The sequence below is a fragment of the Clupea harengus genome, chromosome 4 (assembly GCF_900700415.2).
Source record: "Clupea harengus chromosome 4, Ch_v2.0.2, whole genome shotgun sequence".
Classification (NCBI taxonomy): domain Eukaryota; kingdom Metazoa; phylum Chordata; class Actinopteri; order Clupeiformes; family Clupeidae; genus Clupea; species Clupea harengus.
This window is the reverse complement of record NC_045155.1, coordinates 8,087,588-8,111,055: the sequence shown is the minus strand read 5'-3', so window position 1 is coordinate 8,111,055 and position 23,468 is coordinate 8,087,588. Positions and strand designations below refer to the sequence as shown.

General features: G+C 44.5%; 1 protein-coding gene across 1 annotated transcript in view; it reads left to right on the top strand.

Moving 5' to 3' along the window:
• The window catches only part of LOC105906779 (inactive dipeptidyl peptidase 10), a 28,848-nt gene extending 8,545 nt beyond the window's left edge, over positions 1 to 20,303 (top strand). The window contains exons 2-25 of the mRNA XM_012834973.2: positions 779 to 893; positions 1,384 to 1,479; positions 1,927 to 2,021; positions 2,781 to 2,852; positions 8,922 to 8,974; positions 9,873 to 9,954; positions 10,507 to 10,627; positions 10,750 to 10,904; positions 11,027 to 11,124; positions 11,422 to 11,545; positions 12,103 to 12,144; positions 12,306 to 12,410; positions 12,958 to 13,049; positions 14,035 to 14,082; positions 15,018 to 15,136; positions 15,238 to 15,285; positions 15,459 to 15,557; positions 17,288 to 17,354; positions 17,855 to 18,049; positions 18,142 to 18,196; positions 18,441 to 18,540; positions 18,898 to 18,956; positions 19,326 to 19,398; positions 19,799 to 20,303. Coding sequence (XP_012690427.2) covers positions 779 to 893; positions 1,384 to 1,479; positions 1,927 to 2,021; positions 2,781 to 2,852; positions 8,922 to 8,974; positions 9,873 to 9,954; positions 10,507 to 10,627; positions 10,750 to 10,904; positions 11,027 to 11,124; positions 11,422 to 11,545; positions 12,103 to 12,144; positions 12,306 to 12,410; positions 12,958 to 13,049; positions 14,035 to 14,082; positions 15,018 to 15,136; positions 15,238 to 15,285; positions 15,459 to 15,557; positions 17,288 to 17,354; positions 17,855 to 18,049; positions 18,142 to 18,196; positions 18,441 to 18,540; positions 18,898 to 18,956; positions 19,326 to 19,398; positions 19,799 to 20,025 — 2,340 coding nt within the window. The 3' untranslated portion in view covers positions 20,026 to 20,303. The remainder of the gene's footprint in view (positions 1 to 778; positions 894 to 1,383; positions 1,480 to 1,926; positions 2,022 to 2,780; positions 2,853 to 8,921; positions 8,975 to 9,872; positions 9,955 to 10,506; positions 10,628 to 10,749; positions 10,905 to 11,026; positions 11,125 to 11,421; positions 11,546 to 12,102; positions 12,145 to 12,305; positions 12,411 to 12,957; positions 13,050 to 14,034; positions 14,083 to 15,017; positions 15,137 to 15,237; positions 15,286 to 15,458; positions 15,558 to 17,287; positions 17,355 to 17,854; positions 18,050 to 18,141; positions 18,197 to 18,440; positions 18,541 to 18,897; positions 18,957 to 19,325; positions 19,399 to 19,798) is intronic.
• The last annotated feature ends 3,165 nt before the right edge of the window (positions 20,304 to 23,468 follow it).

Here is a 23,468-nt window from a genome sequence, read left to right as displayed (position 1 = left end):
GGTATGTTCACTGTTGCCATGTGCCTGTTCTGAGGACGCCTTAGCCCCTACTTGAACTGTGAGAAGCTTTATGCATGTTTGTTGAACATGTGTCCCATGGGCATGCGCCTGTTGCATGGGTTGCTTGCTTAAAGAATGCAGATTAAAGTGCCAGTCATTTGAGAGGATTGAGTGCAAGCTGGTTGGTGGATCGTGGATCCCTTGGTGACTCTCACAGACATTTTTCATGAACGTGAAACCACCTTATTGCTTCCTCCTCCACTGTCACCTATGCCCCATTAAAGCTGCTGCAGGTGTAATGAAGTGACAACTTGGGGGAAATTACGCGCAAATGATATCAATTCACATGCAATTAAATGATCATTTTGTCACTTTTATTCCGCCTACTTTTGGGAATAGTCACTCGTCTAAATCCCACAGGTTCCTGTCCAGACTGGGAGGGCTTGTTGTTCCCCTGGAGGCTCTCTGCTCTGATACACATGTCTCTGTGGCAGGTCCCTACTGTGAGCTCAGGAAATGAAGCTACGCTAATGTACTCTCCCTCAGCTGTGCAGTCTCCCGTGTATGTGTGCGTGTGTGTGTGTGTGTGTGTGTGTGTGTGTGTGTGTGTGTGTGTGTGTGTGTGTGTGAGAGAGAGAGAGAGAGTGTGTTGTGTGTGTGTGTGAGAGAGTCTGACACTCGATGTGTATATCTGTCTTGTGTTTATCTGTCTGTGTCTGTGTGGTGTGCATGTGTTATTTGGTGTGTATTTCACACACATTTCTTTTCTCCTGGGCAGGACATGGGGAGCTCAAGTGGACCACCACGGAACTGGAAGGGAATAGGCATTGCCATGGTGGTGATCCTGGCCGTCATGTCTCTGGTCCTCCTGGCAGTGGTCGTTCTCACACCTGGTAAGGCAGGGGGAGTGCGAGTGGGAGAGGCAGTATTGTGTGATAGATTAAACGGGGAGGGCACAAGGGAGAGAGACAGAGGCAGAACAGGAGGGAGGCTAGAAGGCGGTGAAAATGATTGGGCTTGAGAAAGCGAAATTGAAATGCAGGAGCCAGCCTAGAGACATGGTTGAGGGGAAAAGGGGGGAGTGGGATGATTGTGTGAGAGCCCGTCAGATGCAGTGAGGGAGAGGGAATGGACAGGTGCAGAATACACAGAACAGCCGAGACCCTTTCAGACACCACAGTCGGAAGCACACAATCACCCGATTCAAAGGCATGGAAACAAAGGCGCTGTCTCCAACAAGGCTAAACAACACCTAATCCTTACCACCCACTGGGCTTTGGATGTACATGAATTCAAATACATTTCCAAAGTGTCAGACAGTACAAGATACATAAATGGCTTACTTGTTTGTATCTCATGCTTTACATTTCTTCTTCATTTCAGATGAGTCTCACCTCTTATTACAGTCCCCCCTCACCATGGAGGACATTGAGAGCCGTGGGTTCAAAGTTCAAGACCCCTGTGTCAGCTGGCTGAATGGTTAGTGCCTTGAGGAGTGAGCAGTGTCTTGACCAGCGTCTGACACCAATTTGTGCGACAATCATGCCAAGCCATTATCCTCTGATTTAGAAACCTCTTTTCTGCTCTTAATGTTTTGGGGATGAATGATAATGGCTGGCTCTTGTTAAAGACCTTACTTGGCACTCTTTACACTCTGTTCTGGCTACCTATTTATGGATTGTGTTTATACTACGCAGGTTATTTTCCATATTAGATGCCCAAAGCAAATAATATCTTGCCCGTCAAAAAAGTTGCACATATTTTAAATGCCGTATTTACACATGAATATCACACTTCCTCACAGCAAGAGGGTTTCTTGTTCAGATCAGTGACTCATTTCATAGGAAATGGCTTACACAGCAATTGTTCTGTAATAGATTCTGACCCCAGTAGGTTACGCCCCTTGACCTTTACCCTCAATTGCAGAGAACGAGGTAGTCCTGCGCACCAGGGAGGGTCACGTGCTGACCTACGACCTGCAGTCCAACCTCACGTCCACCTTACTGGACAACAGCACACTGGTGAGTAGCAGCATGCAACATGGGGCAAGACTGTTTTAAGATGGGTAAGGAGATCGGGGTACATGCACCGGCTTGAATTGATTTAGTCATATTGGCCGACAGCAGGACAAATGGACCGGTCAATAGGGGCCTGCCCTGAGCTGCAGAGAGAATATGGAGTGCTTGTTAAACACTCTGCAGATGAAAAAAGGGATCAACCATGGTGAGGGCAGGGGAGAGAGTGAAAGCGTTCAGATGTTCACCGTTTAAGCCTCTACTCCCCCCCCCCCCCCCCCCCCTCCCTGCCCCGTTCTCTTTCGCTTCTCCTCAACTGCCACTGCACCGCTGCCACCACATATGCCCTGCTGCTTTTCCCATCCGCTCCCGGTAACATATGGCTTCAAAGAGGTTCCCTGAATAGGGGCTTCTCTTTGAACGATGCATCGCTGTCACTCGGAGAGAATTATGTGGGTCAGTGCCTGAGAGCCAAGCGTGAGCGTGCCTGTACTCTCCGAATGAGATGGAGGATCCGGGGGCTTGGCTTTCTCTCAGCTGCTCATTTTTATTGTCACACATGATATCATTCGTTCTCTAAAAAACCTCTCCAAGCCTTATATTGAACTGTCTGAACACCTTCGTCATTCATTCCTCCTCAAAAGAAGAGAAAGATTGCAGAGGGTACCGTGGTGCACTGTTGTCTCTCTCTGGCTTTCTTACTGTGTGTGGCGGTGAAAGAACAATGGAACACCAAAGCTTTCACACTTGTTGTCTTTATTTCAGGATCCTGACTGCATGAAGTTCCAAGTGTCAGCGGATAAGAGGTTCATTCTGTCGGCGTATAACATTCGTCCGGTGAGTTGCATCCTACTGCTAATTAGCGGTGGGAAACGCATAGTAACTCACAATGCGATACTATCACAATTCATTGCCCACGATAATGATGGTATATTGATAAGCGATTCTTTGATACTCAATACATTGCAATACAATCATCTGCGATACAACACGATATCTGTGTAAACGAAGACGAAAAAAAAACCTTTAAAAAGGCAAAAAGCAGGAATTATGTATTTATTCACTACATCGTTGTGTCAGTTTCACAGAATTTGACAACTGAGATGAAACAATGTACAACAACGTGGATAGAGTCAACCATGGACATGGTGGTGGAGGGTAGTGATTCCCTGGAAAACCAGAATGGTTAGGTGAATACATCTCAACCCTAGTGATTTCCTCTTGAACCCCATGTCCTCAGACCTCTCCTTTCCTTTGGAATAGAGGACACGTTTTATAACCTCACGTTCATATTTACTTTCCAAAACACACTCAGATATTGTCCTCTGTGCCTTTGAATCCGCTGAGCTTATTTATATGCCAACCCCGATGAAAGTCCTTTATTCTGTAAAATAGATTAAAGCACAGTCCCCTCTATTCCACATTGCGCTGGTTTAAATTCAATTGAAGCAGAAACAGACACACACACACACCGCAGGACGCCAGCCAAGGGATCAGTGAGGGAGTCGTGAGCTCCGCTCTCATCCATTGGTTAGGCAAGTCTGTTTGTGCTTTGATAGCTCAAAGTGATAATTGTGGCGCAGAGGCAGCAGACGGCACTAGGGCAGGGCACTGGCCTGGTGCTGCTGGTGCTGCTGGTGCTGCCGCTACTGCTGCGGTGGCAGCCTCTGCAGCACTCCAAAGCGAAGCCGTGCACTTTAACGTAAAGCGCTGAGTGGATCATGGGGAGACGTGTGCAGCATGGAATATTCATAGAGAGTGGAATGATGTAGTGGGATCTGAGAGGTAGGGGGCGGTGTCAGTGGACGCCTGATCAGTTTGATGTAGAACAAATGGGTGGAGAGAGGAGGAGGAGAGACGTGGGAGTTTGGGTGGGGAATCTAAGGCTGTGGGTATCGCTCTGACGCGTCTGCACAGCATTTTAATGAGGCAGAAATACAGAGAGTGAGTGGCAGAGAGAGAGTGAAGGTAGTTGAGAAAAAGACAAAGAAAAGGGACTGAGAGAGTGGGACGGTGAGAGAAAGTGGCGTTCAGGGAGAGATCAAGAGAGCAAGGGAAAGTGGGGGAGATGCAGCTCCTCGAGGACCAGGTGGTTCTACGCCCAGCGCCTCATGGACATCACAGAACAGATAACAAGGAAGGCATCTCTCTCTTGGTGGTCTGCTGTATCACGGAGTGTTTTGTCGAGGGCTTATCCCTACACTGGCCCTCCACCTCTGCAAATAACTGCATGCGTAATAGATTTGGCTGCCTCCCCGGGGGAGGGAGTAGGACGTCTAATGCAACAGTAATGGGGACATGCAGGGGAATGGAGAATGGAGGGCTCATCCTTGGGATCAGTTCAGCCTTATTAAACAGCCCCTCTGATATATTGCCCCAGTCTGTCACAGTAGGGTTTCGCTATGTGCATGCTGAGTGTGAACACTATAATGCTGATGTAAGATGTAAGATACCCACATAGGTGCATACGGTTCCCTCAGCTATTTAATGTGAAGTTTCAGGCATATTAGAAGAATTTTGTGAGCATCTTTCTTACGTTGGCTAGCACGGTTTCTGACACATGAAATGGGTGTATAGGTTCACAGTGTAAAATCAGTCAAAGTATCAACGTGGTGAGACTTACAATACCAAAAAAAAAAAAAAAAATGCATTGACAGATACTTATTTTAATCTATGTGCATCCCAGAAAGGTGTTTTGACTGACTATACATTGTGTCATATCAACCACTGCTGTCACGGTTGAGACATTGTAGTGATGACCCCTAGAGAGCAGGAAGCAAGTGTGTGGGTGCGCTCTCTTTTTGTAATAAAAAAAATCATCCCTGAAACTTGTAAGAAGGCTGTTTGGGTGTGTAGAAAACTCTGTATATCATTTTGAGTGCTTTCTGCAGTTCTTCTGCTTTCCTCTTAAGTGCTATCTGCTTCCACACATTTACGTTGTTGGTTTTGGTTTTAAAAATGTGCAAACACTTGTTTGTTCTCTCCCTCTCTCTGTTTCTCTCTCTCTCAAACACACACAAACACACACACACACATACACACACACACACGAACACACACACGCGCACACAAACACACAGACACACACACACACACGCACATTTCCTTCCTCCCTGTGTTTTTTGTGTAGAGATGTAGATCTTTCTATGGTCTGAATAAATCAGATAGGGATGTGTGTTTTGATTTATCGTCTGTACACAGTCTGTCAAAGGTCTGTCAACAGTGCTTTACGTCCTCTGGATAGAACTTTAAGCTGTAAGCTGAATGTTTGGGGATTGTATACGTGTGTGTACTGAATATACGCGTCAGTTTTCATGCTTTCTCCGAGCCCAGCTCCCCTATGTCATCTGTATGCAACTGGCGTAAGCGAATGGCTATGCTCCATCCCCTAAGATCTATTCAAAGCTGAGCCATTTTCCAGGTTCACAATCCATGTATGTGTTTATGTGTTTATGTGTTTGACCGTCTGTGTTTTAATCTGTACACACGTGGGTCCTCTCCCCTCTGTCACATAAACCCCACACACAGCCCTTTCTTGCTCCTCCTCTCTTGCTCCTTCTCTTTTTTCTCCTTTATCTCCAAGGATTTTCTGCTGACTGTTGCCGTTTGCAGTGAGTTCAGGGAGCCGTATTGAAGGAGAGGATCTGAGTGAGTGTGGCAAGGATTGAGAAGGAGAAGAGGAAGAGAGAGAGAGAGAGAGAGAGAGAGCGAGAGAGAGAGAGCGAGAGAGAGGCGGGGACGAGGGTGGGGGGATGTGGCAAAGCAGGGAGAGGGAATAAAAAACGGTGATATCTCCAGTCGCCCTCAGATCACCCTGGTCTATCGAAATCAATCAAAGCAAGGATGAAAGAGGGAGCAAGGAGCTGGGGACACACAGATATACAGTGCGAAGAAACTGCAAAAGACAGAGAGAGAGAGAGAAATAGAGATGGAGGGACAGAGAAGAGAAGAGCGAGAGAGAGGGACTAAGAGATGGAGAGAAAGGGATGAGTGGGCAATGTGTAAAATTGAAAAGCCTCTCTCTGGGATTGTGTATAGCCTGGGGGTTAGAGGGGCTTTAAAGGCAGCGTGGCCTGAGCTGCCTGAGATGGAGCTGCAGGAACGGAGGAGCCTTTGAGGCAAGCACCATGGGAGCACAGAAAGCACTCTCTCTCTCTCTCTGTCTCTCTCTCTCTCTCTCTCTCTCCCTCTCACTCTCTTTCTTTCACTTTTGCCCAAACCTCCCCCTAGCCTCCTTTGCACAGGCAGAGGGATGGGTCAGACATGATGAGCCTTAGGAGCGTGTCCTTCCTCATCAGCCACTGTGAAAGGACCCAGTTCCAACGTTCCACACCCAATGGATGTCTTTAGACTTTAATGACCCCACCAAATGTATGTACACCACATAAACACACACACACACACACACACACACACACACACACACACACACACACACACACACACACACACACCTGTCTCCCCCTGCCCTCTCTCTCTCTCTCTGTGTTTTTTTTTCATGACAACTGTGGTCGAAACTGGGGTGCTGAAAGGTTCCTGATTCTTTGGAAGGAAGGATTAAAGCTGGGGCATGCAGACCACCTTCAGGATAATTTGTAGTCATAGCATTATTAGTGGAAAGAGGCTGCTATGGAAATAACGTTGACGCTGCAGCTGTGGACCTTGGTGGTGGTGGTGGTGTTTAGCGGGGTGTGCGAGAGAGTGAGTGAGTGTGTGCACGTTCGGCAAAGAGAATGGATAAGCGGGAAGAGCATCATTATGGGGGCACGGGCGTGTAGTCCAATATTATATTATCGAGTGCATCATTACAGCCCGACGGAATGGGATCGCAGACACTTTGATGCAGGGCCTCCTGCTCGCTCTGCTCCCCCGCTCTGTTTACAGGAGCACTCCTCGTCTCGTTTTTTCCCGTTTTTTTTTCTTTTCCTCCAAGCAGTTACAACGGAAGCTGGAGACGAGCCTAGCTCCATGACAGGAGTGAGGGGGAAGGATTTATGACTCATGCACTGGGAGGCCTGTGTTACAAGGCCCCCCCCCCCCCTTGCCATACGCACACACATACATGCCCACACACACATACACACACACACATACACACACACACACACACACAAAGCAATGTGCAGACGTATGCACATCCATACACACACACACACACAGACACACACACACACACACTTGCACGCACAGTTAGTTTAACCAGAGGCTGCGAAACCCCCATTCAAATCCCCCCTCCCAAACAGACGCACACAGTTCAAGAAAACATACACACACACATTTACATATACATAAAAGTCTCTCCGTTCTCAGACTCTCAAATGATGAATTATTAGCCAGAGGAGTTCTGGCTGTGTTGACAAACCTTAAAGAGCTACTTTAACAGAGTGCCGATGACACACCAGCCTCTCCCATAATTCCTCTTTGCCTGCCATGGCCTGTTAAAAAGTCCTTAAATATGCTCTCCAATTTTTTGTTCCCAATTTTAATGAAGAGGAGTGTCTGCCACTTCCCTTACTCTTACTCCTTACTCACCATTGGGATGAAGTCTGTCTCAGGTGAAAGTGGTCCATGGAATATATTTTCACTTGTTAGAGCAACTTTTAATAATGGTCATGTGGAACTTTGTATATAGTTCACACTGGCTATGACAGTATGTACAGTCCATGTTTTTTTCCGTATTTATATGTCAGGTGGTGCTTATGACTGTCTTGTGTGAAACAGTACAGTGGTTTACTATTGTAAGTTACTCTCCGATGTATTTTGTCTTTCAAGTTTGTCTTTGGACTTTTTCTTAGTATTTATATCAATCACAAATCTGAGATTGGATATAGTATCACTCTGCTGTTTTTAAAATAAAAAACAAGAAATGAGAGAGACCTAAATCAAATTTCCCTGAGAAAGTGTCATCCAATTCTATTAGGGTGCAGCTTTCCTGTTGAAGAGCCTTTGTCTCTTAGCAGCACGGAGGTACTTCAACTCCGGCACTGCAGGAAAGTGCCGCTGATCGATACACATTTTATTTGGCTCCTGAAAAATCATTAGGGCTTTAACTGATATCTCCCATGGGATGACATCCTTTGATTTACTGTAGCATGTGCACTACATCCGGGTGAAACACCCAGATCACACGCAGAAACACACACACACACACACACACACACACACACATCGATACACACTAACAGTCATACTCCCACAGACAACCAAACCCACTGTGCACACAACTGCACACACATACACAGCAATGTATTCACGAGTGCACACACACACACACACACATAGGCATGAAGGCATTTGGGATTCTTGTATTGATTCAAACCTGTGTTAATCCAGCGGTTGGATTTGCGGTGGTGGCTGGTGGGGAGGCTGCCTGCCACAGCGAATCCTTTTTGTTCAGAGAGATGTCAGAGGGATCAGGGCTAATTATCACACTGAGACAGGGCTTCTCTCCCCTCTCCCATCCTGTAGGGCGACCCTATTCCCTTATTCCTTTTATGTAATCCCGTCTCTCTCTCCCTCCAATCCACTCTAAGGGCGTAATTGCAAGGGACAGCCACTCGGAAGGTGACCCCGTGCCATGCTGAGTCAGCCAGCTTTGAGCTAATCATGACTGAAGCTCCCTATGAGCGCTTGTAATAGTCAGGCTGAGCTGGCTTGGCTTTATGATCTCACAAGCCAGCACTGATGTACCTCAGTCGTGATTTAAGTGTGTATTATACCACACTGTTTTCTCTTTCTGAGGCGGCGTATGTGTATATGATTTGCAGTGTATAATTTCCACATGTCTATGTTTATGACCTGGAGTGACAGAATGTGTGTGTGTGTTTGTGTGCGTGTGTGTGTGTGTGTATGCACGCTTCAGTATGCATGCGCAGGATCTACTATATCCTCTGCCCCCTTTTTCAGGTGTTCACTCAGTCCTTCACTGCCAGCTATGCCATCCACACCGTGGCCAGTGGGTAGGTAGAGGCACGGGTGGAACCCTCCTGCATGGGCTGCACTGTGCACGTGCACTACCAAGCAACAGCTACCGAATGAAACGCCACCTCCACGACTAGGAGTCTGTCGGCCTCCTGTGCGGGTCCCTCACTGTCTCTCTCCTCATCCCCACACTCTCTCTTCCACTGACTGTCGGGCCTCCACTCCCTCTATCAGTGACAACATCTCACTATCAGGGAGCTGTCAGGATGATGACTATCAGCTCCCAAGGTTCCTATTCCATTAGAGAGGGACAGGAGTTTTCAGCACTCACCATGAAAGTTTCCGTTCGTAGCTTTCCCCGACAAGGGAATGGGCGTTCAATTTGATTGTGTACAACAACCTGAGGCTACTGCCGTGTAGTTATTAGAAGATTACTAAAGTCCCAGGAGGATGTGTTAGAGACTGAGAGCAGTGCAGTGGTGAGATGCAAGAGAATGCCTTGTAGCAAATGAGTGTGCGCTTGCTCCTGGAGGAGAAACGTGTGCCTGAGCATCAAGTTATGTCCTTCTGCATTGCATGACCAGAGTGTGTGCCTGTTCTCTCTTTGTTGCATTTTTGTGCATTTGTTGGTTTATGTTTTGGCATTTGCATCTTGTGATTTTTAACGCTACCTTTTTAATACAAAGCACCAAATCAGCATGGACAGTTTCTGAAGCAGCTCTCCTGTGGAGCGCATCTTTCTGCTGTGATGGTCTTTGGAATGCTGCTGTCACTGTTAATTAGGTGCTCACAGGTTGTGTGTGTGTGTGTGTGTGTGTGTGTGTGTGTGTGTGTGTGTGTGTGTGTGTGTGTGTGTGTGTGTGTGTGTGTGTGTGTGTGTGTGTGTGTGGGTGTGTGTGTGTGTGTGTGTGTGTGTGGTGTGTGTGTGTGTTTCAGGGACATTGCGGAGCTCACGCCACCAGATGAAGAGACGGCTGTGCTTCAGTATGCGGAGTGGGGGCCTCAGGGGAGCCAGCTGGTAAGACAGCCCCCGCTCTTATGCCTCCTATCTGCACAGGGACAGGCGGCTTGCCTCCCACTGCTGCACCACCAGGTGCCACAGGAAGCAAACCCGGAGAACTGCGGGATGAAATAGGATGGTTTTGTTTAGTTTTGTGCTTGATTTTTATATTGTATGTGTACAGAATACCACGTGTTTTGAATGAGATAGTGAAAATGGAAAAATAACTGAAGTATGTGTAAGTTGAGGTGAAATGTAAACTATAACTGATTTTTCTGAAGTTCCACAGGCACATCCCTTAAGGTAATAGGGTTAACAAATTCTTAACAGCCAGTAACATGCCTTTTCTGCTGATTGTTTGGGTGTGCTAGTGTGTGTGTGTGTTGGGGGGTGTATGTGCAAAGGTTTGTCTATAGATTTGTGTGTTTTTGTGTGTATGTGAATCAACCTTGAAGCCACTTACCCTTGGACCACTGCGTAAATAGAATTGATGATAATAGAGTCCATCTGTCCCTGATACCACCCTATTATTCCCTCTCTCTCTCTCTCTCTCTCTGCTGTTGCTGTCAGGTCTATGTCTTTGACAATGACATCTACTACCAGCCAGATGTATCTAGCCGAGCAATGCGACTCACCTCAACAGGCAGGGAGGAACTTGTGGTCAACGGCGTGACTGATTGGACCTACGAAGGTTTGTTATTCAACTTTTTTCAAAGTTGTCTTGGAAATATTAAGAAATACAACTTGACAACTTTTAATCTACTCACTACTTTCGATGTGATTTCTGATGTAAATCTCTGTTTAAAATTTCAGAGGAGGTTCTGCTCTCCTATAAGGCTCTCTGGTGGTCAGTAGATGGTGCCCGTCTGGCGTACCTCACGATCAACAACTCCGCCACACCTCTAATGGAGATTCCTCACTTCCTGGGTGGAATATATCCTTCCAACATCTTATACCCATACCCTAAGGCACGACCTCATTTACATTCCATTAAAAAGTGAAAAAAAGTGCTTGGCAAGATGCTATTTTTTTCAATGCCTTCCTTTTTTGTCAGATGTTCTGAGTCCGCATTCATCTGCTCCTTCTGCAGGCAGGCTCTCACATTTCCTCTGTCAGCCTCTTTGTGGTGAATCTCTATGGGCCTGCTCACACAGTGGAGATGATTCCCCCAGATTCTCAGAGGGCCAGGTATTGGCCCCTGATGCATCCCCTCTACACTTACACGGAGAGATGACCTAATTGTGCTGTCATGATGCTGTGCTGTACTCTGCATCTGAATAATGCTGAATAATTCTGTTTGAAACATTGTCATGGCAGTTCTTGAAACCAATCTACTGCCTGTCATCTTATTTTCTCTTGCTCTCTTTCCGTTTTTAAAGTTTAACTCCCCATCGCCCGAAAAATTCAAACACAAATTAAAATTCAAGTAGCCTTTTCCCTGTGCTCATATGCTCCCTTTAATCTGTCTATGTTTGTGTGCCTTAGAGACAGCTACATCTCGATGGTTAGCTGGATAAGCAGCACTCAGCTAGCTGTGCGCTGGCTGAATCGGGTCCAGAACCAGTCAGTGCTCTCCGTTTGTGAGGCCACAACTGGGGCCTGCTCTGAGGTGAGATGATAGAGGTCAAGCATCCGCTGCCCATTGGGTATATTTATCCGTGCAGCTCTCACTGATTTTCTCTTTTCTGCCTGTTGAGTTGTGAGAGTCTCCTTTAGCCTCCATACAACGTAGCTGTTTTAGCAACAGATCTTTTCTTTTTGAAAAGGATTCAGAGAGAATCATCTAACTCCCTCCCTCCCTCCCTGGAAAACTCTGGTTTTTGTCCAACTAAACTTTTAAAGGTCATCCTCACTTTTTAAACTTTTTTGTTCTTTCTACCTCTCCCCCCCACCTCTCTCTCTCTCTCTCTCTCTCTCTCTCCCCCACCTCTCTCTCCCTCTCTCTCTACCCCCACCTCTTTCTCCCTCTCTCTCTCTCTCTCTCTCTCCCTCTCTCTCTTTCTCTCTCTCTCTCTCTTAGTATTTCATTTTGACATTTGTCACAGCTGCAAGGTTTTTCATTTACTGTCACCTCTGCACAGTCTCATCTTTGAAACGATGATAGCATTTGTGTGATTTATTTTATTGATGTCCTTTTGCTTCTGTCTTCTCCTGTTGTATCCCTAGAAACACAAAATGAGTGTGGACCTTTGGCAGACTCAGCAGCAGGTACATTGCAGTGTTTCGATATTTACTGTCAAGGGGGCCCACATTTCTTTACCCAACAAGTATTTCACGATAAAATGATGTCCGTAAAAACAACATTGTGGCCCTACTGACGTTCTGCCCCTAGGGTGATGTTGACGGTTCTGTTTGGGTGTGGTCTGCAGGAGGTGTCGTTGTTCTCAGCAGATGGCTCTGTGTTTTACTTGACACTTCCTGCCAAACAAGGGGCGCGTGGGGAGTTCCGCCACATCGCAAGCCTATCCTCTCAGGTCAGAGTGAGGATGCGTCATGTGCACGCCAGCACTACATGTGTACTAAATACTATGTCCTAAATAGGAAGGCATGAAGCGCATCTGCTTTATGAGGTGATCTCTTATAATTCATATCTCATTCATTAAATGCTGTCTTGACATTTATTATGTGGGGTCACATAGGCCTGTGTATTAGCTTACAGACTGAAGAGACAAGGAACTTAATGCAAAAACGATTTGTTATCATTTGTAATTGTAAAACATATTTTGTCTGTGTTACCTAAATGTTATAGTAGGACTTTCCCTTACATGGAAGGATAAAAAGGCCGATCTTATTAACTCTGTATGTATTATCTGTCTCTCTCGGTTTATTTGTTTTACCCTCTTCACTTTGAATTTAATCCCCACTCACATCTCTTTCCCTTCCCCTCTCCGCCCCTGTAATTTATGATGGCATTTCAGTTTCCACTCTCATTTCCTGCTTTTTAATCTTTTCTCTCTCTTTTTTTATTGTCTGTCACTCTCTCCCTGCTCTCTTTCGAATTATCTCTCTCTCTCTCTGTAGCCTGTCCTCTCATCTGTTTCTCCTCGCTTTCTGACATCGGGCAACTGGGATGTCACCTCTCTCTGCGCGCTGGATGAGGAAACTGGGAAAATGTACGAGAACCTTCAGGAGTGTTTAAATCAGGGTGCCGGCATCTTAGAGATGCTGCGATGAATGACCACAGAGTCATTTTTCATTGCGCCCTTGTTCTGTGTGCCTATCAAGAAGCACTGCTAAGGCATAGAATCAAGCAATCTGGGGGGGGGGGGGGAATAGTCATAGCGCTTTATTGGGAGCCGAGGCGACATTTAATTAAAAACAGACGTGTAATTTAAATTCAGATCAGATGTGATGGACAGTAATTGTGTGGGTGGCTAATTGCTTTCTGGCAATGAGATAATAACACTAAAGTACTATGCGATTATATGCCTTTGAAATTGCGGTGGTGGTGGCATTTAGAGGATTCAGTCTCTGAATATGACAGCACGGAACAGGTTGTCTTTGAATATGACCCCACTCACACCCGATATCAACCGCAACTTGTGACAGAGGACATTTCTGAACTAAAAGTTTCCAAAGTCACACCACCATATGTTATCACAGCAGTGAATTTCTACAAACTACAAACTTGTGGAGGTGGTGGAGGTCAGGCTTGTGACTCTTGTTGTTTTGGGACCACACTGACAGCAGGTAAAATGGTCTAATAGCACTGCAATGGAGGGGGCCAAGTAAATGAGATGCATGCACCAGATGGTCTCTGCCTATCTTGATTGTCGAAGGACCGTCGTTTCCAAAACGGCTGATGTTGACCTTTTCTAGTATACATACCTTATTGTTAATGAATCATTTTCAACAGACAGAAAAAAAATATATTCTGAATTGGCATCCTCTGTTTCCAATGCAGAATTAATAATATGGGATGTTAATTAGCTCTTATGGGACGTGCTTTGGCATGTTATCTTAACCAGACACTAGCGTGGTGACATGGGGAATGTTAGAAGAGCGCTCCTTCTGTAGACCCCTGTCAGGGTATCATAGCTGGAGACAGCACATTGTGCATGGCCAAGACCATATTTGTTTCCCTGTCTCTATTTGTAGTTACTTCCTGAGCACAGAAGAATCCAGACAGAGCCGACACTTGTACAGGTAAGACTGTACCGCAGCCTCTCATCCATAATTGAACACACACACACCGCGTGAGGCTCAGCTCTTCCTCTGTTCCATTTCTGCAGTAAATTTGCATCAGAATGCGCTTGACAGTATTTGCACACAGACTCATTTTCTGTTTTCATAATGTGTCTCCCTTCTCGTCTGGTGGTTGTAATGTTTTGCCTAATCCAGACTTTGTTTAATCTGTTGGAGTATATTCTGGAGAAACAGGCATCCTATACTTCTAATTCTCAGACAATGGCTTCTCACAAAGCTGTCAGAATATTAGACATTAAAATCCGTTAGATTCACTTGGTTTGGTTTTAATTGAATGGGGAAAAAAAAGACCATAGAGTTTCCTATTCTAGGTGGGAGAGGCAGAAGGCATGGCAGAGAGAGTTTTTTTTTCTCCTCTTTGGTGAGCTCCAGGCTCTAAGCCCACCTAATTCATTTATGGTGGATGGGGCCAGTGGCCTGTCCGAGTGAATGGAGGCATGGCTCGCCTGGATGGGGGGAAAGTCATCTGTGGCCCCTCTTGATTTATGTGTCCGCTGCTCCACATTCTGTCACTGGCTGGGTTTTCAGTACCGTTTTATTGCATGGCTTCAGGAAGGAGGAATGCTGGGGCGTGAAGAGTGGGTTTTTAAAATGGGGATTAACAGCAGAATGGCCCGAGTGCTCCTGGGCACTTTCATAATGATATGAGGGTGGTTATTTGTAGGTCAAAGTCATTATGCAAAGAGTTCTCCGAAAAGGGCAGCCAAGAGTTTGGACAATGGCTTTCTCAGCATCAGGTCCAGTTCATTATTTAACTCAGGACAATTTCTGTGGACTCCTTCTCTCCCTGCATACATTCCAAGTGGGTGTACTCTTAGCCAACCTGAATGTGAAACACTGTGTACTGTGACCTTGTCTGTGTTTTTCTTGTTCAGTGTGGAATTAGGGGGGTTTTTCCTGCGGCAGTGTCTGACCTGTGGCCTCGTAGACGACTGTAGCTTCTTTCGAGCTCAGTTCAGCCCAAACCTCACCTACTTCACCCTCCACTGCTTAGGTAAGGGTTAGGATCTGTGTTTCCTGTAGTGAAAGAATTCTGGGAAATGCATGGCATGTTTTGACTCTCTCACTAATCTTGTACTTGTGTGACCTTCACAGGGCCTGGAGTGCCTAAGGTGACCATTCATGGCACAAGTGACCCATCCAGTAAGTTTACACATACTCCCCAGTGCCCAGACTGGACCTGGAATGAGCTTTTTTAAGTTGCAGGGTTTTCATCATAAGTGTAAATGATTGAGGGTCATCTGAGGAAAATAGCAGAGGCAGAACCAGCTGAGATTAAACTCATAAGTGTGTGTGTGTGTGTGTGTTCTCTCTAGGATACACAGTCCTGGAAGATAATGTTCCACTGGCTATTGCTCTGGGAGGAAAGCGCCTTCCTGAGATACTGTACCAGACCCTTTCAGCTGACAACTACGGTAGGACCAGGGCTCACGAACGTGTCTTATGTTTTTCGCAGAAATTAAACGGAAATTCACAAATAGTGTTGGTGGCGACTTAGATGTCATTGCGTGTGAGTGCATATGTGTGTATGTGTACGTGTGTGTGTGTGTGTGTGTGTGTGTGTGTGTGTGTCCAGTCCAGTAATTAGGCCATATAGGTCAAACATACTGACTATCAACAAGCAGGATTCCAAGCTAAACATGTCCAAAGCGACGTACAAGGGAGAGAACAGTCAAGCTAAGAGCAATAAAAAGCATGGTGTAACAATAAATACTACTTTACATGAGAATTAGAAAACAACGACCTAGAAAACAAAGTCACCCTTCTGAACTTAATAAAATGGATAAAGTAATACACATATATTTTGGAAGTTATAGTGATTGTTTGTATTGCAATTTGGAGGCAAGGTTGAGAGAGGATCTTTTTCAAAGTTGCCAATGTGCTTTAAATATGCTCTATAAATGAGTGGTTTCTCTAAAGCTCATGTGGTTTCTCTAAAGCTATCCATTCTAGTGCAACTCATTGTAAAATTGGTACTAACCGGAAACTAACATTTGGAAGAAATCTGGCTGAATTAAGAGAACTTTAAGTCATTTCTTTCCTAAGTGTTTTTCTTTAGGGACACAAAACAAATTGTGGGAACAGCTTTATTGCCTTCCTTCAGGAAAAAAAGGGGAAAAAAAAGAAATAAAGACAAATTAAAAAGAGTCTAACTATCGATCGTGTAATTTTTTTTAGTTTGCTAATGAGAACCACAGGGAGCGTAGAACTTGAGCTCCTGTTGTCTCAGAAGGTCGGGGGCACACATGGATAGATATATATGTAAGTGTGTGTGTGTGTGTGTGTACGTGTGTGTGTGTGTGTGTGTACGTGTGTGTATTTGTAAGTATACATATACTGTATATCTGTGTGTGTGTTTATAAGCATACATATACTGTATATCTGTGTGTGTGTGTGTGTGTGTGTGTGTGTGTGTGTGTGTTTATAAGAATACATATACTGTATATCTGTGTGTGTGTGTTTATAAGTATACATATACTGTATGTCTGTGTGTGTGTGTGTTTATAAGTATACATATACTGTATATCTGAGTGTGTGTGTGTGTGTGTGTGTGTGTGTGTGTGTGTGTGTGTGTGTGTGTGTGTGTCTGTGTCTGTGTCTGTGTGCGTGAGTGTTTATTAGTATACATACACTGTGCATCTGTGTGTATGTGTGTGTGTTCCTATACTTGAGAATGTATGTATTTGATTCATGGAAAAGTGTATTTCTGTGCGTATGTTCCATGTCCAGTGTGTCCATGTATTTGTGTGGAATGGTTACTCTGACTATGTTTGTTTGTAATTTGTTAATTTGTCTCTGTTAGTCTTGTGATTGTTCATCTATGTGTGTTTCAATGATCATCTGTGTGTGTGTGTGTGTGTGTGTGTGTGTGTGTGTGTGTGTGTGTGTGTGTGTGTTTGTATGTGTGTGTGCGAGTCCCATAACCAGAGTGCACAAACATGCAGCTGCTCAGGGGAACTAATTTAGCTGTGGTTAAGAGTCCCGGTGGAGTTAGAGCTTGGAATACTGATGAGTTCCTAAACCACCAGCATCAGCCTGCGGTCTCATTCAGCATCCCTCTTACGAACCCTCTGTTTCTCACGCTGTTTAAGGACTCCGTTCCACTGCCTCACTCTTTATTTGTTTTTGTGTCTTTTTAAAAAAGATCTTCACGTCAAGCTCTCCCTGCCTAAAGGCTATGAAGCAGACCTGCACCCTCTCCTGGTCATCGTGTAAGCCAGCCCTCCACCTCCATGGCATGCACTGTCTTTTCCTGTTGTGTTTTAGAGTATGATACCTGCTCTCCCATAAAACTAAATGAACAAATAAAACTGAACAGCTAAAATGAGCAGCAGTCTGTTGCAGCTGACTGTACCGTTGGTTTATCAGGTGAGGGCCATGTGGGAAGCTAACAGAGGCGGTGAGCCAATGCAGTGATTAAACGAGATTTGGCATCAAGTCAATGTAAGCCACATTGGGCACAAGACAAATTTGTTTAAGCAGAATGTTGGATGCTTGACTCTATATCAATGTCTCCAACTTCCCTCCAGGATTGATTTGTTAATTGATTTGATAATCTGAACTGATTTGTTGAGAAAGGTTAGAGACGGTAGCTATTAGGTTTTAACCCTTAAATCTACACTAACATACCAGCGTATTCTCCACATATTCTTTCCTGTGCCACCCTCTCCCATCCTTTCCTCCATCTGTTTATCTCTCTAATCTTTCTCAGTGACGGTAGCCCAGGCAGTCAGCTGGTCACGGAAGAGTTCTCTCTGGACTGGGCACAGGTGCTGTCCAACTCCCACCGCACGGCCCTGGCCTGGGTGGATGGCAGGAGCAGGGGGTCCAGAGGCCAGAAGACTAGCCCCTTAGATGCTCGCAAACCTGGGCCACTCAGGATCAAGGACCATTTGGGCGTGGTGGAGTGAGTTATGTCATTAGCTGTGAGTTCTCTTGGCCTTTGAAGTTGCATCAAGTTTAGTAGGGCAACATGCTGTGTATGTTTCTCTGTTGCAGGTGGTTGATGCAGCTGCCTTATATTGACAACAGAAGGGTTGCTCTCTATGGGAAGGTATTTGCTCTTCTTATTGCTAAGGCAGAATTTGTAACTTACACATTTTTGTAAAATAAATACCACATAATTGAACACATAAGAAAATGAAATACTGAAAGCCTGCACTTATATCCAAACACATAAACCATTAATGCAACATCAAAATAGTCAGCTTTTTCAGAGAAATAGTTCAGTATCTCAGTAATAAAAATGTTCTCAGAAGTCTACATTGACTTTGACATACATTGTCACTTCCTGACAGGCATTTGGAGGCTATTTGACCCTGAAAATGCTGGCTGGCACCAATCGACTCTTCAAGTGCGGGGTTGCTGTGGCTCCCATTACAGACTTCAAACTCTATAGTGAGCCATCTCTCTGTTTCACCCCAGCTCACCGTGTGGCATACCAATATGATCGATCTCTGCCATTTGCCCTGACCTCTCCTCTCTCGTCTTCTCCTGGGGCTCTTCCATCCAGAGGACTTTCTGTCCAGCGCTGCCTTAATTAGACTCAGTACCTTCAGTGGCAGATGGAATGGCAAGGAGATTATAAATGAAAGCTGCCTGCCTTACATTTGCAGCAAAGTCCAGAAACACAGTCATGTTATTCTATTTTTTTGTCTCTGAAATATGTCTGTTTAATCATTGGAATGGGATCCATAATAGCTTGACAGCCTTGACCGAGTGTGTACTATGAACTAATCAATCTTATGTGCACAGGTGCTGCTTTTTCAGAGAGGTACCTAGGACTCCCTGATAAGGAGGACCATGCTTATGTGGTAAAGAGTCTCTTCAAAATGTACTTTCACAACACTGCACACATTCACACACCCTGGCATAGAGCAGATACAAAGCATGACCATCACAGAGTCAATGCTCATGCATTTTGCTGACACGTATCTTTATATTCTGTAACTTCATTTCTGAGGAGCCCAGATGTACAACTGAGAGCTCAGCAAGAGCCATGGATTTAATTTTGTATGGGCAAATAGTTTGCTGGAGGGTAACTGAGCAAGTGCATAGACGGACTTTTTTGTCTGTCTCCAACTGTGATTTCACTGCTGTCACCTGTGACTTATGACAGTCCATAAAGTAAGAGTGCAAGTCTCATTGTTCATGCTGTTTGTGTCATTGCTGTGTCTTGGCAGGCAGCCTCCTTGCTTGAAGATGTCACCAAATTAAAAGATGAGCAGTTTCTTCTGCTGCACGGAACGGCAGACGGTATGCACTATGAAATAAAAAAAAATAATCAATGATTTTTAATCAGAGTCAAAGTGGCTGCAATTGAGGTGAAATATTCAGTATATGGATTTCCTGCATATGCTGTCAGCGAAAAAGGAAATGTTCTATAAGAGTGGGATAAGATCAAATTTAATACGTACTTTTTCATTTTTGTGCTCTTTATATGAATGTCGACATTGATTTTAGATGTTTTGTCCGAATAATTTGTACTGCTAAGTTTCTGTGTGTGTTAATGTTTGGGTTGTTCGTCTGTGTGTGTGTGTGTGTGTGTGTGTGTGTGTGTGTGTGTGTGTGTTCATTTTGCAATCTCGTATTTTTATGTCTGCACGTGTCTGTGTATGCGCGTGCATGTATATGTAATGTGTTTTTGTGCACACAGCCCGAGTGCACTTCCAGCACAGCGCGGAGCTCCTGAGCCGGCTGGTGAAGGTGGAGGCCAACTACTCCCTGCAGCTCTATCCAGACGAGGGCCACACACTCAGGGAGGCACGCAGCCTCCAGCACCAGAGCCGCGTCCTCCTCCACTATCTCCACAACTGCCTCAAGCTTGACCCCTCCCTCACCTATGTAGAGGATGAGGAGGATGAGGAGGAAGAAGATGACTGAGTCCCACCCATCTTCCCCTGTCCTCAACCCCCCTCCCTCCCCCAGAGAGACTAAATGAGGACAGCTTGCCCCCCTCCCCCACCTTACAAGAGCCGAAGGGTGCAAGAGGTGGGGACCCACTCTGCCAACCACTTAACTGGACCTCTTCCGAGAAGAGGATGCAGTGCTCATGACCTTGTCACCTCACTGGGGGGTGCCATTTCACTCATTTATGTGTGTGTGAGTTGGTGTGGTGCACGCACGTGTGTGTGTGTGTGTGTGTGTGTGTGTGTGTGTGTGTGTGTGTGTGTGTGTGTGTGTGTGTGTGTGTGTGTGTGTGTACGTGTGTTTGCATGTGTGTACGTGTATATGCGTGTGCGCATATGTGCGTGTGTGTGGTGTGTGTGTGTGCATGCAAATGTATGTGTGTGTGTGTGTGTGTGTGTGTGTGTGCGTGTGTGTAAATGTGAATGAAAAAGATAAATCCCCAGGTCTTGATGAAGTGGTCTTCCACTTAAGCACACATAAAGTCTGAGTATGCATGACCACAATGGCCGCATGATGTAGGAGACCCCATAGCATACTGCTGTTTGTTAGAAGAAATCCGAGGGATTCAGATTTGGAAATGTATGTCACATGTGATCTGGGCCATTGGACATATTTTGTCAGATGTCATTTCCTATACAATCTGTATAAACTCCCCTTTAGATTAGTCTACTTGCACCAGCAGAATTGATTTGACTGTGAACATCCAAACAAAGCACTTATTCCATCATGCTTCATAACAACAACCAAGACTATAATGAGATACTAAAGCAAGTCACCAAGTCCCATTGGTATCAGTCAGTTGTTATGTATTGCTCTGATTTAATCATGCGTATCCAAGAATCATCAAGGCTTTTACTTCTGCCATGTGGTTGACACAAAATTCATGCCATTGCTTTCACATAAAGCCTTTATGATCGGAATACAATTGTGCCAAGCATAAGTGATCAAATATTTCACTCCTGAATGGTATTCTCAAATGTACAAGTTTAATTATTTTGATTTTTCTCCATCTCAATTTCATTTTCTGGGACATCAACTTGTCTTGGTGTAGTCAGTATTATTATATATATATATATATATATATATATATATATATACACGTATATATATATATATATATTTACAGTGACTACCAGTGTATTTAATTTTGAATGCCCAGAGTACTCCCATGCTACCTGCATGTCTACTGGTAAAAATGAGCTGCCTTTGGTAATTGTAATCATATTACAAATTCACAGTTAAATAAGCCATTTAAAATGTACTCTGGCAGTGAATTGATTTAATATAATGATATGGCTATCAGAAATACACTATCTTCAAATGTGAAATAATTTATTGACCTGGAAAAAAACAGGTCTAAGAAACGTTGTGTTCTATTTTCCAGTGAGCAGTGTTGTGCTGTTTCACAGACAGCTCTCCACAGCAAATTATCATGACTTTCTGAGATTCAATCATTGTACATTCCCTACCTTCGCTCCTGCTCACAAGAATACAACTCTAACCTAACATGTATACAGTACCTTAATGTGTTTCTGTGTTTATTGCTACAGTGATTTTGGTAAGGCCAGTGAAAATAAATCTGTTATGAAATTGTGATGCACCCACTGAAGACTACAGTATGTACTCCAGAATGCACTAGACTGTAGGTCCAAGAGCCATCTTAGAGCCCGGTGAACACACAGTCAGACCTAGGAGAACATGGTGGACTGCATGTAGTCTTTTTTATTGAATGCCTTAGAGCCTTGGTGTTTTTTTTGTTGTTGTATTTTTTCTTGCCTTTGTTTCTTATTTGATTTTTCAATAAACTACTGAATCTATATGTTTTATATGGACTACCAGATCAATGCTTATTACGGACTTCTAATCACAATATCTGCATGCCTGTAGGGAAGGCTTACCACATTTTAGAAAGAGACTAGACATACATTGTTTTCATTTTGTACACAGGAAAAGATATTAAATTCCATTTCAGGTAGAAAATATAACTAAAACGGCAAACAATAACTTGAAAACTTTCTGGGTTTAGCCCAGACCTGTAGGGGAGTTCTCAGCATCCTCCCCTAGGAAATTGTGATGGGAATACTGGCTCTTTTGAAGAGAGCTGGATCTTATGGTTCAATTTCTTTCCAATAGTCATTCAAAGGAATGGCTCATTGTTCTTTTATTTTTTTAGGGGGCAGGAGTTACTAGGTTCATCTGCGAAATAATCTCCAAGATAATTATATGGTCATGAAAAGATTTGGATCAGATTCAATTCCACATTCCACCAATATAATTTTATTTTGCACTTGTGGACTAGGTTTAGCAGACAGGAGGATGAAACTTGCACTTCGGCTGCGTTCACACATCTTGTCGCGAGGTTCTGCAGAGGTGTGGCTGTATTTATTTGTGCTTTAGAACGTAACAATTGTCGCACTTCCAGGTCACTGCTCGTGTTGTCGATCAGTCAGCTCGTAGAGTATATTTATAGTGTCTTTCATATCTTAGCATGTGGTGTTATAGTGTTTGTCACTCGTGTAACGTTAATGTCCACTTGGACATTGTGTTTGTTGTTTGGCTGCTTAGGTTTCAGTCTTAATTTATTTTGGCGAGGTTATCTTTGCACGACACGACCACTAATCAGTTGAATTGTACAGATTACTTGGAATACTGACCAGGGACATGGATAACAGAATACTTTTTTTGGTCATTGGTGTTTCTGCATTTTGCACTTCTTGGAGAATGTATTGTGCTTAACAGCTGGACCCAATCTCCCTGATAGCCTGCGAGTTACACACTCCAGAGCAACATGATGGTGGCAATTGCCTCCATGTAAATACATGCTGGTGCTCAACGGTCATCATAAGGGAGAAGCTGTGCACCGCCGACACTGAACTGTTGGCCGTTTATGTCCTTTTTTTTATCTCCCCGGGGAATCTCTACAGCTCCTCTTTGTATTGGTTTACAATCCACCGCAGAGCAAATGCAACCACAGCCATAGAGTTCATTGGGAGAACATTAGACACGCTTGAACTTATATCCCCAGACTCCCCTAAATTCATCCTGGCTGATTTTAAATCACTGCTCAGCTGACAAAGCTTTTTTATCAATATGTCATTTGCAGCAGATGTTTGGGAAAGACACTGGATATGTGATATGGTTCAGTTCAAGATGCAAACAGATCCATTGCCCTCCCCACTGTATTGCTTGCACCAGCCTATTCACCTACATAAGGAGGACAGAGAAGGTCATTAAAACCATCAAACAGTGGACTAATGGTAATGGTAGGCTACAAGGATGCTTTGAGACCACCTACTGGAATAACTGGAAGAGAGTCTTTTTCACTGGCTCTGAGACTGAGAAAAGGGGGTTCATAGAAAGGTCAAGTGTGCCATCAAAACTGCCAAACTGAAATATAAAGGCAAGGTGGAGCAAAT